Consider the following 13608-nt stretch of genomic DNA (forward strand, 5'->3'; position numbering starts at 1 on the left):
TGGACACTTTTAGCATAGCCTGAACTCATTAATTTCATCTCTCTTTGTAGAGAACTTTTTTCTTTCTTTCTTTCTTTTTTTTTTTTTTGCAGCTGGCTGGTTTGGGAATCCAAACCTGTGACCTTAGGGTTATAAGCCTGTGCTCTAACCAACTGAACTGACCGGCTAGCCCTGTGGAGAATTCTTTAAGACAAAATCTAGAGGAATATGCTATAAAAACAACTGTTGGACAGAAAGCATAGAAAAAGTGAAAAGAAAGAAGGCATTCAGATATAATTGTTAGTCTTTCATGTTTTAGAGAAGGAAAGGGACAGCTTAATAGGCAGGTTAATTTACAAAAAACACAGCTGAGTAGAACATATGGTAGAAAGAAATTCTACAAGTTAAGGAACAACTGTGCCTCAAAGACACTGTAGCTTCTATTAAGGCTATGGCTCCCAAACTCCCAGGGTACATCAAAATCACCAAAAACAGGAGCTGACACACTACACCCAAATTTGGCTTACCACCTGTTTTTTGTAAACAAAAGTTTTACTAGAAGACTGCCACACCCAGTCATTTATGTTCTGTCCATGGCTACTTTCAGATTAGAACAGAAAAACTGAACAGCTGTGAGACTGTACGGCCTGTAAAGCCTAAAGTATTTACTATTTTATCCTTTATACAAGAAGTCTGACCTAGAGGGCTTGTTAAGACATAACTGCTGGAACCTACTCACAGAATTTCTGATGCTGAAGGTTTAGGGTAGGGGTCTCAGAATTTGCATTTCTATCAGTTCCCAGGTCATGCTCTTGCCACTGGTCTGGAGACCACACTTTGAATACCAATGGCTTAAGAAATGCACTAAAGATTACTCTCCAGCTAAAATAAATGTGGAGATATGGAAGGTTTCTCAAGATCAGTACACGGGTAGGTTTTATTTCAAGAGCAACAAGAAGTTACTGAACAAAGTGTGATGTGATTAGACACGCATGTTAAAAAAGATCACTCTAGCTGCAATGTGAATTTGAGACAACCAGTCAAGATGAAATTAATAAGAAATGACAGTAGCTTAGAAAACTATGATAGTGGTGTAAATGAAGATAAATGAATGGATCTAAGATTTATTATTGAGGGACTAAATGAATATAAGGGATGAAGGAAGGGTAAATGTGACCCACAAGTTTCTGATTTCATCAACTAGATAGCATTTATTGAGATGAGAGAGTTGGAAGAATGAATAGATCCAGGCGAGAAGACTGTTTGGTTTTGGACTATATCAAGTTTGAGCTGCTAGTGAACACTGAAAGAGGAGCTCTCAAGAAGGCAGTCAGATATAAAACTCTGGAGTTCAGCAAAGGTCAGGGTTGGACAGTTTGGTGTCAATAAATTATACCTTCCTTTAAATCAAGCTTTTCACAGACAGCAGTGAATTTAAACAATCTATTTGTAATTTATTTAAATTCTCAGGCATTAGTTGAAAGCATGGTAAAAAAAAAAACCCCGAAATACTTAAACAGGGCATGTTGGTTTTCTATTTTTACAATTACCTGACATATTTTCTCCCAAATTTCATCACATCCAGCTTTTTCTTGAAAGCTAAGGGCCAAGTCATAATTTTCTGCTTCAGACCATACAATCAGAGTGTCCTTTGGAGAAAAAAAAGGAGTCTGATGATTAATACACATTATCATAAACTACTTTAATGTGTAAGACAAATGAACAAAGCAACAGGAATTAAGACCAGCCCTCATTTTTACCTTTTGCAACACTGATATTGATAATTACCAATGCCTTTTTACACTTCACTTTGCCCAATCCATAAAATGAAAACAAAGTTTTCCTTCAGGACAAATTTAACCAACATATGAAAAAGCAGCACAAAATGAGTACATAACCTTTATGTACTAAAAGATACAAATGAAACATTGTGTCAATCCTTTCTTGAACATTAAGTTACATTTAATGCTCTCATCAAAATGCCCAAGAGAAAGTCTGAGTATATAATAACTAGGGCATGTCAGAAGGATGGGATTAATAAACAAAACTCCTTCTCTCTTCCCTCTACTGTCAACCAGGTGTTCTTTATCTGGGGCTTTTGAGGTCCATGAAGCCCTGGAAATTATTCACTAAGTTTGTAATATGCGAGCATTTATCTGAACAGAGGCTTTTTTGTTATGTTTTTTAACTTTCACCAAAGTGCTGTGGTTCAAGAAGCAGCACACTCCTAGCACCTACCACCCCTTCATTCCTATTCAGACAGAACTTCCAAGATATCCTTTCAAATTTACTGACTATAAATAAATATATATACTATTTCATAGCAATTAACCATTTCAAAGAAGGGCCCTCTCTTTGAGAAGGGTCTATGAATAACTGCATACAAGAAATGTTAAATGGTACTAGAGTTACATTTAAAAACAAAGCCTGGGCTGACCCTGTGGTGCACTCGGGAGAGTACGGCGCTGGGAGCGCAGCAGCACTCCCGCCGCAGGTTCGGATCCTATATGGGGATGGCCGGTGCGCTGGCTGAGCGCGGTGCAGATCGGTCACAAAAAAGATTAAAAAAAAAAAAAAAAAAAAAAGCCTAAGGAGATACACAACGACTATCTTTAAAATCTGAAAGGCTATCACTCAGCATTTTTGAAAGCTGGTCCAAAGAGAAGAATTTAGGAGGGTAGAAGTTCGAGTTAGATGGATTTGAGTACAATATAAAGAAAAAAATAATTCAATCTGACTAATAAGTAACCGAAAGGAGCCAGGCAAAGGCTTGCTGAGCATCCATCAGTATGATAAAGGTTCCTATATCAGGGGAAAAACATGACTAGATTATCTCTAAGGTACTTTAAAGGACCTGTGGTTCTACTATAGCAGTTTCTAATCCTTTTCACTAGCATGAACACTTTTTTTTTTTTGCAAGGACAATTTTTACTGCACACAAATGGATCCCATGTTTAAAAATTTATCTGCTTAACTACATATTAACTCTTTTCAGTCACTTACATAACTGTTAATCATGAGGCCAACCAGTAGCCTCTCACTGAAGTGATGTCAGCCATAAATAAATAAATGATAATTTTATTAGGCTGTGTGGCCTCACTAATAGGATAACTTCACATTTTTTATCCAGAATTTTTGAAAACAGCTCAAAGTCCTTTTTCTACTATCTTCAAAGACTTCCAGAGATCACAGATCCAAGGGAGGCAATCTGATGCATAGTGACTGAGTAGCTGTTCAAGCTCAAAATAATTTATGTTAACATTCTAAGACCAAAAACTAGAAATTAGTCATGTGTCATCTTTAGTTTACCTTATAATTCACCAAAGCAAAACAACTGGTTGGAGAATTTGCAATTAATCTGGCAGCCTGAATACTTCACAAGGTTATTTGTTCAGCAGATGTTTATTGAGCACTTATATATAAGGTTCCACTTGAGACAAAATTAAAGTTGTTACTTTCCCTCAAAAACAGTATGGAATAAAAATACTAAGAGATTTAAGAGGCAAAGAAGGCAAAGTGTGAATTCTAACACCACTATCTACTTGGTGGGTGATGCTGAGAAAATTAGGTAACCTCCTCGAGCCTTGGTTTCCTCATCTTTAAAATGGCAATAATATATACTTATGAAAATTAGTGATAATATAAGTATCCTTTCCTGGTGATAGGAATAAGGTTGGGGAAGAATATCACTGGGGGGAAGGGGACAGCACAAGTTGCCTAAATTAGATAGTTCCTAAAATTCTGATAAATATTTATACATATCAGCTCAAGAGCCATTAGAATATGCCTAAAACCAATATCACATTAGTAATAAGATGGATTTAATACAACTGTAAGCAACTGGTCTGCTACAATGTATATTCAAAATTATTTGGAGGCTGATGCTTAAATCAGGGTATAGCCAGACATATGCTCTTAATTACCCATCTGGAAAATTTCAAAGTCTGAAAAATTTTAGAAATTGCTCTTCTATTTTCCTTGAAGAGTCTGTGATTTTGCTCTTCAGCTCACTAAAACCTCGAAACATCAATTTAATGAATTTACATATGGAACATCAAAGCCAAATATTCTAGTTTCTAGCTATTTCAAACAAACCTAAAAGTTTTCTTAAGAACACTAAATGTAACAAAGTGTTAATAGACTGTTAATCCATCAAGAAAATATTTTATTTGTCCACCAATGTATATCTTATGGATGTGTAGCAAACAAATAGCATTTAATGATAGCGTTAGCAGGTATTATGTAAAATATTTACTTTCAAATACTTCTTTGCACATTAGAAGGGTATAAGAAAGAGAGCACTCAAATCAAAGTTACCTTCAAAAACTGTCACATCATTACAAGGGCCTACTCGGGCTATGTTAAGAAATCAGATTCCTATCTCCACAGTGTTGCTGTATACAAAGATACTAACGTTCCCTCTGCACTAGCATCTACAACAGCAAGGAAAGGAATCACCACAATTTAGTTGTATTAGTAGCTAACTTTCACATCAATGGCCACTTTTTCTTTAGGTAAAAATAAGGAAACTGTGTTACCTTAGTTTTAACGTTAGAGAATTAAGGTTCAGTTGCTAGAATATCTGGAACACAAATTCAGCTTCAGGCTAGTTTTTTTTTTTTTTTAAATTTAAAATTATTGTTTTAAACACTATTTTAGAATTAGACTGGCAAAATGTTGTAATCGTTTCTGAAATCTTCATTGTGAGGAATCAGATGATAAATTTTCATTTAACTAACAAGTTGAGAGGATAATATGCAAAGTAAAACACAACATCTTCAAAATTTTACCTGCTGTTTCTGGTATGCAGTGTTAGGGTTTATTTTGGACTCTAAAAGTAGAGAACCTAGGAAACAGAAAAAGAAGACATTCCGTTTTGTTATCGCAGAACAGTAAAATTAAATGCCCTTACTTATACACACAGTTCCTTTTTTGAACATCTGATACACATACTACTTCAGTTAAGGAAAAATTATTTTTAAAACAATGTAAAGACACTTCAACTTTTAACCTAAGAAATGCTTCTTTTATACATATTTACTTTTAACAAGACAGACATGATAATCTGAAGAGTAAGGACTAGATGGTAATATAAATCTAACAATTTATGGGCAACATAAGGTTGTGAAACAGCACAGCATGAAGCCAGATGATCTGGGTTTAAATCTTTGATACATTGTATGACTTACAGAAATACTTTAAAATATGCAAAGAAGGATCAGAAAAGAATCTGACCTAAGTATCAAGATTAGAATAAAATGAGAATTCATTTGCAAGTTTGAAAACATCAAGTAATATAAGCTGCTACCCAGGTACATTCCCAAACTACATTACACTTTCAGAAAGCCTCATAATACAGGAACTGCCATGCTTCTCCATCTCCAAATAATCAATTTATTCCTCATAGTAAGCTAATTTACACATTTCATTTTTTTCCCCTGACAAAATCATAAAATTCATCATATTTAGAAAATAACTATTGCTTTGAGAAAAAGAGCAAACTTTAAGGCTGAAATTATACCTCTCCCTCATCAACCAGTTCCAGTTTATCCCTGGGTGCACTACCTAAAGACAAGTTCTGGCTCAAAAAGCTTAAGAAGCAGTTTTTTCTGCAGCTGTTTCTCATACAGAGTTTTCATTTCTTCTCATATTACACTTAACAGTTGCTTTACCCATTCCAAATAGTGGCTAGACAGTGGAAAACAGTACTCTTAACATTCCCAAATTTACTTTGCTTTTATGTTAAAATGTATTTATTAATTTTATGATGCTGACCAATATTAATGATTTATGGACCATTCACTACTATGTATACTAAGGGATACTGAAAACAGTAAAATAAAAATAGCAGCATTTACCAAATTGTGATGACTCAATTTGTGAACTCCCTGTCCACACATGATCAGCTTCCCACTTCCCATGAATCCCACTGTGTCTAGCACACACGACCGGCCTAACTCAGAATCCTTTCTGTTCTTAAGGTAACCAAACATTCTCCATAATTTTTAATTTTTTCCACCTGTTTCCCACAAACCCCATTTCTTTAGGCTTCCCCCCCCCCCCCCACTGCCCCTTTTTTTGGAACTATTTTAGGCTTACTGAGGTTCAGGCAAGCACTCTAACATTTTAGAGAAAATTGCTTTAAATATCTTTCTCTTTTTCTAACTTTTGCCAGATTAATCAAAGCAATTTTACCATTGCCTCTTTGATTCTCTTTATGCAGTTTTTGGGTTTTTATTTTGGTGATTATTAAAAACAGCAGGTGAACAACAGAATGAACTTAATGTCTAGAGTCCTTTGAAAGACAATTCATGTCCTTAAAAACAATCCATCTCAAGAAAACTATATAAGCAAAATAGAGTAAATGAAAGAATTGGATTACTTTATAAAACTATATTTCCAGAAAATGTAAGAGATCTGGTGGCATAGAACCAAAGTAATGCCTCTTTAAAAGTTAAACTCCACAAAAGTACAACCTACCCAAAAGAAAATCTTGGATATCATTTGATAAATGATAAATTGGACATTATCAAAATGAAAACGCTTTTGATTGTGCTGCAAACAATACCCTCTAGTGAAAAGACAACCACAGACAGAGTGGGAGAAAATACTTAGAAATCATGTATCTGATAAAGGACTCATATATAGAATACATAAAGAAAGCTTACAAGTCAATAATAAAAAGAAAACAGAATTAAAAAGTGGCCAATTGACTTGAACAGACACTTCTCCAAAAAAGATACAATGAGATACTATTTTTCTCCCACTAGGATGTCTATAATCAAAGAAAGACAATAACAATTGTTGGCAACAACATGGAAAAACTGCAACTCTCACACATTGCCCATGAAACATAAAATGAGGCATCCACTTCGGAAAACAGTTTGGCAGTTCCCCCAAAAGTTAAGCAGAGTTACCCAGCAATTCCACTCCTAGGCATACACCCAAGAGAAATGAAAACATATGCCCACACAAAAATTTGTACATGTATGTTCACAGCAGGATTACTCATAATAGCAAAAAGTGGACACAACCCAAACTACCATCAACTACTGAATGGATAAATAAAATGTGGTACTATATATCCACTCAATGAAATACTATTCAGTTACAAAAAGTAATGATATTCTGATACATGCTACAACATGGATGAACCTTGAAAACATTATGCTAAATGAAAGAAGCATGTTACAAAAGACCACATAATGTATGAATTTATATAAAATGTCCAGAACAAGTAAATTCACAGAGAAAAAAATAGATTAGTGGTAGTTTAGGGTTAGGAGGAAGTAAAAGTGAATGGGTAGTGACTGCTAGTGGGCACATGATTTCTTTTAGTGGGGACAAAATGTTCTAATATTAGATTGTGGTGATGGTTGCACAAGCCTGTGAATATCTGAGTACTACAAAGCAATGAACTGTAGCAATGAACTTTTAATGAGTGAATCATATAGTATGTAAAAGTTGTTTAAAAAAAGTTAAAGTGTAAATATTCATAGAGGAATACCATATAACAATGTTAACAAATGAACCAAACACAAGTGTGAACGGAACAGATAAATTTTATAAACACGAGTGAAAGAAGCCTGAGACAAAGCTATATACCATACAATTCTATTTATGTAAAGTTCAAAAAGTGGCAAAATTAATCTATGGTCAGGCTAGGAGTTATCCCTGGGGGGATTAGTGACTGGGAAGGAACATGATGTAGGCTTGTAGAGTACTGGTTATGTTCTGTTTCTTCATCTGTGTGCTGGCTGGTTACTTTGTGAAAATCTCTTAAGTTAAATACTTATGATTTATTTGTGTACCCCTTTGATGTATTATACTTGAAAAGTTTTATTTTAAAAGTTTAAGAGAAGTCAATAACACATGACACAGGGGATTGTAGTTATCACTTCAAGTTGTGCTTTCAAGACACACACACCTGACTTGGCAGCTAGTAAAACAAAAAAATGGCAGTGGTATGACATTGTCAGCTACCTAATCCCCATTAGCTACATTTTTCAAGTACCAGTCCCTTTTGCATTTTCTTCAAAACTCTCAGTACTGTTACAAGGTCAGGATAATTCGACAGGAAAAACTGAAAGTTTGAAGTGTTCTCTCCTAAAGTCCTGGCTAAAACAAGAACATACCAGAAGCTTCTGGGGTTGGTAAATTTCTTTTTCCTTTTTCCCTGGGTCATTTAGGATGTTAGGGAGTAGCATCTCTCCTGAAACCCCTTTAAGCCATATCCATGGCTTTGGTCTACGGTAGTACTTAGGAAGTCTAGCTCTGGTCCCCAATGCTATAATCCCTATGAGATAAATAGGCTGTAGAGGCTAGAACAGGAAAACAAACTTTCAGTTTAGGGGGTAAGATAATATCTAAAAGACACACTGCTAGTTTTATTCCTAGTCCATCTCTTAGGTTTTCCTCTCACCATCTACTACTTTTTATTAGGCTAAGTTATGAACACTTCTCCAATCAAGTGGAAAAGGTCCAGTTGAGTTTTAACGTGAATTAACACAATCCGTTCCCCCCAGCAAGTTTATTTGTGTCAGTTGCTATAGTACTAGAAATTCTATCCTAGTAATGTATGGATATGGGGATACAGAAATCACCACAGTAGCAGAGATGACAGGGGAGAAATGAGGAAGATGATCCTTAGGAGACCTTAGCAACATTAATGGAGAAGTAGAGAAGGTTCTCACCAAGAGTAACACATGCTTCTGATGATGGGTATAGCAGTAGAACTTAATATATTGAAGCACATGTTCAAAAGAGCCCCTCTCTCCACCAACTCATTTCAGATACACATCTATCTTTTCTAGTGAAATAGATGCCCCTTTTCCCCAAAGAGGAATCTCACATACCCCCACGACACCTCCACCCACCCATCTGAAGACACTGTGGCACAGATGAAAGACAATCCTACTCAGAAAACTCCAATAACAAGACTGAAGAAAGTCCTCCCCACTTCCAACCTGAAAAATTAGGAAGGAAACATAGACAAAAATCAAAAGGAATGCATCAGTGTACGTAATTAAATTTGCCACTGTGAAATCTATCATTTCAGATCACCAGCAAGCTCAAGTATCCTCAGCAAAGAACTAAAAAGTACTCCTGTACAGCAAATGCTTATTAGAGTCCATTCCAAAGAAGTTCCAGTAAGTCTACTGATTGACATTTGCACATGTACTTCCTCAAAAAGTAGTAAAAAAGAGGGTCTTAATTCTCCTTTACTACTACCAAGATTGAAAATCAGCACAATCTTTTTAGAGGGCATTTATCTTTATCTACCAAAACTTTTAATCATATACTACTCTTTGGTTCTGAGGAAAAAGCATGGGAAATGCTACGGTGTCTTTTAGCAACACTCAAAGCTAAGGGCAGTTAAGGGTACTGTGTGAATTAAACAAATACTGTGGAATACTATGCTACTTTTAAAGGAGATATATCTGTGTATCATGACACAAATAGACACCCAAAACATACTGATAATGGAGGTCTACACATACAGGAAATGGGGGAACAATGATATAGGACAGGAAATGCCACCCGGAACATTACTAAAACATCTACAGGTAGAAGCAAGCTGTCATACATTGATAGTAAGAAAAAGTGACAATAAAGCAAGTACTAGAATTATGAGTATAAATAATTAGGTCATTAAAAATGTTCTCTTCCTGCTTCATGACATCTGACTTCCTTCTATAAAATGAAATGAGGGCCTTTCTTGTATCCTATTGCCAACTCCCACAAAAACAAATCAAACACCTTTGGAGATTGGGGATGAGGATGAGGGTAGCTGGTAGGGCACAGCGAAGTATCACTCACAAACAGTCTAAACCAGAGAACTCAAAACAAGTGCCCTACAGCAAATACTTTAAAATGGAAAGATTTCACATTAAAAAAAATCTAGATTTCTGGCTGGGTGCAGGAAAAAAGACCCACTAAACTATTCAAAGAATCAATACATCAACATTTATAGTTAGAAAAAAATAATGCCTACTTCATGGGGTTACCACAAGTATGAAAATTAAAGTGCCTACCCCAATACCTAGCACATAATCAGCACTCAATGCTTGTCTTTTTTTTTTTTAGTGCATGATTATACCATCATTTTACTGGCATCATTGTTGTACTGCTGTATGGTAGAAAAATAAGTATTGATAATCGTTAACATTTTTAAACTTCTGGTACATAGCTTTATTTAGCTGGAAAATTCACTTGTTTCAAAGATCTCAGGGATGGCCAGTTAGCTCAGTTGGTTATAGCGCAGCCTTGTAACACCAAAGTCAAGGGTTCGGTTCCCCGCACCAGCCAGTTGAGGAATGAAATAGTATAGAGTTGGCTATAACTTTTATGGTTCTCTCTTCAATATCAACCAGTCAACAAGTCAGTCACATTCAGGTAGTATGGGAGTGGTTGGGATTAAGAAACTTTGATCCTGGCCTTAGTTCTGATTTGGATAAATACAGAAGGATTTCAGAATGAATGGCTCCAGCTCTCCTCATTCCTAAGTAAGGAACTTCTCCAGTATACTGTCCTTTTATGGACACTTAAAGCTAAGAGCAGGAACTTAGGTACTATGCTTCATTAGCAGGAAGAAAGCACCATCAAAAATCAGTTAACTGAGCCCAAAATCTCATTTGGGGAGAAAACTACTGTATGCCTTAAACCTATAGCAGGTCTGTGTCCCAAGTCCCTCTTTCCTGATTTTTTGGCTCACAATTTACACTATGACATTTAAAAACTGAAATGAAGTCTCAGGAAAAAATTGGAAGCATTACATAAAAAGGTACCACACTCGAGTCAAACCTCTGCTACACTCAAACCCCATCAGCTATACCCAGTGGCCCTCAAACTTTCATTAAGTTCTCACAAGCAAAAAAGATAAAGGTTTGGTTAGCCTACGCCTACTAATTTTTTTACAAAGCTGGTGTACACAAGAAAGAAAAATGTGTTCAAAGTAAAATATTTCCCCCAGTACTGACACTGAGATCTTCTTGGTAGCTAAATACACATCTGGAATGCTTACTGTATGCAAGATTCTATACTACTTACTAACTTATAAAAATAGCAATGAAAAAAATGCTAATGTTCTCTGTTCATTTATCTCACCACAGTAGCTGCCACCCCCCTCCAAAGTTTCTTTTTACTCTGACTTCCTTTTCTACAGCAGTGGTAAAGACAGACCCATCTACAACCAAATCTACAGAAATCTATCAAGAGGCAGAAGCACAGGATTCCAGTTTAAACGTTAGCTAGCCGTGCTACCTAGTATAAAACATTTCTCCATGTTTCACTTTCTTCATGCCTCAAGTAACAGTGAGAATTTAACCTGTTTAACTCCGAAACAGGCAAGTCAGGTAAGAGATAAAACTATTGTGAAATGTAAAAAAAATACTTTATAAAACTAAGATAAAAACCAAACACAAGCACACTATTGTTGATGTTTGGCAAGTAATCCAGAATAAAGAGCATGGACATGATTTTATGTACAAAGACACCCTTCAGTGTGTGGAAAAATTCCAATTTCTTTCCTGGTAAAAATCATAATGGAAAAAAGTAGTAGAATGATTAGAACTCAAAGTGAGAGGGGCAAGTGCCTTGGGTTGAATGTTCCCCCAAAACTTAATCCTCACGGTAACTGTTAAGGGTGGGAAATCCTATTACAGTAATTGAAATGTGGGGCCTTGAAGAGGTGATTAGATTGTAGGACTGTGCAGTACTGAATAATGGTGGCCAGGGGTGTGGTTCTTAGGGCTTTAAAAGGAGAGTGAAAGAGGAGGTTGGTCTCTCACTCTCTCTGCTCTGCCGTTTTCACAATGTGATATCCTGCCATCACTGTCAACAACACCGAGAACTTCACCAGCTGTGTTCCCTGGACTCTGGACTTCCCAGCCTCAGAAACCGTAAGCAATAAATTTTGCTTTCTTTATAAATCTCCCAGTTCTGTGTAGTTTGTTATAAGCAACAGGAACAGACTAATACAGCAAGTAAGGAATGACATCACTATCCTCAATTCAGCAAGTTAACAGGTACAGTATGAACTGAAAGAAGAAAAAAACAATACTAAACTAAACTTTAATTGGACAATGGAAATTTGCAGGTACACAGCTACCATAAAATCTGAAGGAAATGAGGCAGTCTCTCTTCATTAAAGAAAAGGATGTGTTCCTACAACATATTTTGTCAGCAGGAACCTACTGAGTACGGACATGGGCCAGAAAATGGGCTCAGCAGTTTGGTGGGACACCATTCTCCTCTAACGCAAGGCGGGCTGCAAATATGCCAAGCCACACAGCTTCACAGGGCAAGGGCATGCTTATCCAGACAGATCTGCCCTGCAACAAGGAAGCCACTAAGTACTTCCATTCAGAAATTGCATTCCCGATTTTCAGATAAGCCATATAAGCTTCTCTAACAAGATTTGAGGCTACAGTTCAGATAGATTATGGTCTCTCCTCCTCAAACAGAGATCCAAGAATGAGAAAATTAAAACTATTTAGCCTTTCTGTACCTATGTTGAAACTGTGAACATTTTTTATTTCCAAATGATTTACAATTACTAGGCAGTGTATACAGCAGAAAATGTCTGAGCTTGAAATAAAAGCATGAATTTAAATCCCACCTCATGCCATCTTAATAGATAAATGGCTTTGGACAAGTCAATCAACGTTTCTGAGAGACCTTACCAAAAAACCCCCAAAACCCAAAACCCAAAAAATGACACCACTACCTACCTATTTTACAAGTATGCAAAAGCTCCTACCATCCTACCTGAACTAGGAAATGGCCTACTTCTAGGGTGGATAATCAGCACATCACAAAAGCTTATTAATTTTGCAGAATACACAATAGGTCATAAGTGTTAACAAGCAAATATTTGTTTTAAAGAAATAACCTGAAAATTGAAAGAATCTTGAGAAAAAGTTTATGAGCAAGTTAACATTTATACAGTCAATCCTTTTGATTTTGAAGGATTTAGAAAAAAAAAAAAAAAACAACATTATGGCTAGGCTTAGCCCAAACATGGAAAAGTTCAATAATTTTAAGTTTATATTGGATAAATGACTCACTTTAGGGAAAATCAGAAATATTTTCCCTTTTGCTCATCACAGTAAAAAGAAAATTCTCAATTATCCTATAATGAGGAATGGGGAAAGCAGACAGGTGGCCCAAACTAGAAATCAACACAAAAACTTTCATGTGTGGCTTGGAGAGAAACTATAATTTTAGATATATTAGGCTAAAAATTATTTTAATTTTCTTTGAAATAAATCTTGATCTTAAAAATAAAGCAGGAAATTCAAGTAGACAACAACATGAGAGTGTGAACTGCTCAAAGAGCCTCTGACACATAATAAGCACTCAATAAATTTTGGCTATTATTATTATTATGCTTATTTTGGCTTTCCTGTTAGAAAAGATGTTAATCATCAAACTAAAGATTATTTACAACGATATCCCACAAATATCCTGGAATTGTTCTAAGTCCATTTTTTGGATCTAGCTTTCCTTACAATTTAAATTTACAAGGGCACATCAGTAATTTCATTTAGTTCTCTTTTCCTGTTAGATAAAAATTAAAGACATTTTGTTTTAGCCATTCAACCTGCTTTATAGCAGAGTACCCAACCT

General features: G+C 35.8%; 1 protein-coding gene across 3 annotated transcripts in view; it reads right to left on the bottom strand.

Moving 5' to 3' along the window:
• PPP4R3A (protein phosphatase 4 regulatory subunit 3A) overlaps positions 1–13608 on the bottom strand; it is a 36644-nt gene that overhangs the window by 20348 nt on the left and 2688 nt on the right. For all 3 annotated transcript variants that reach the window (XM_063089791.1, XM_063089792.1, XM_063089790.1), the window contains exons 2-3: positions 4770–4825; positions 1530–1628 (exon numbers count right to left, since the gene is read on the bottom strand). In XM_063089791.1, coding sequence (XP_062945861.1) covers positions 1530–1628; positions 4770–4825 — 155 coding nt within the window. The remainder of the gene's footprint in view (positions 1–1529; positions 1629–4769; positions 4826–13608) is intronic.

Source organism: Cynocephalus volans, chromosome 3 (genome assembly GCF_027409185.1).
Source record: "Cynocephalus volans isolate mCynVol1 chromosome 3, mCynVol1.pri, whole genome shotgun sequence".
Classification (NCBI taxonomy): Eukaryota; Metazoa; Chordata; class Mammalia; order Dermoptera; family Cynocephalidae; genus Cynocephalus; species Cynocephalus volans.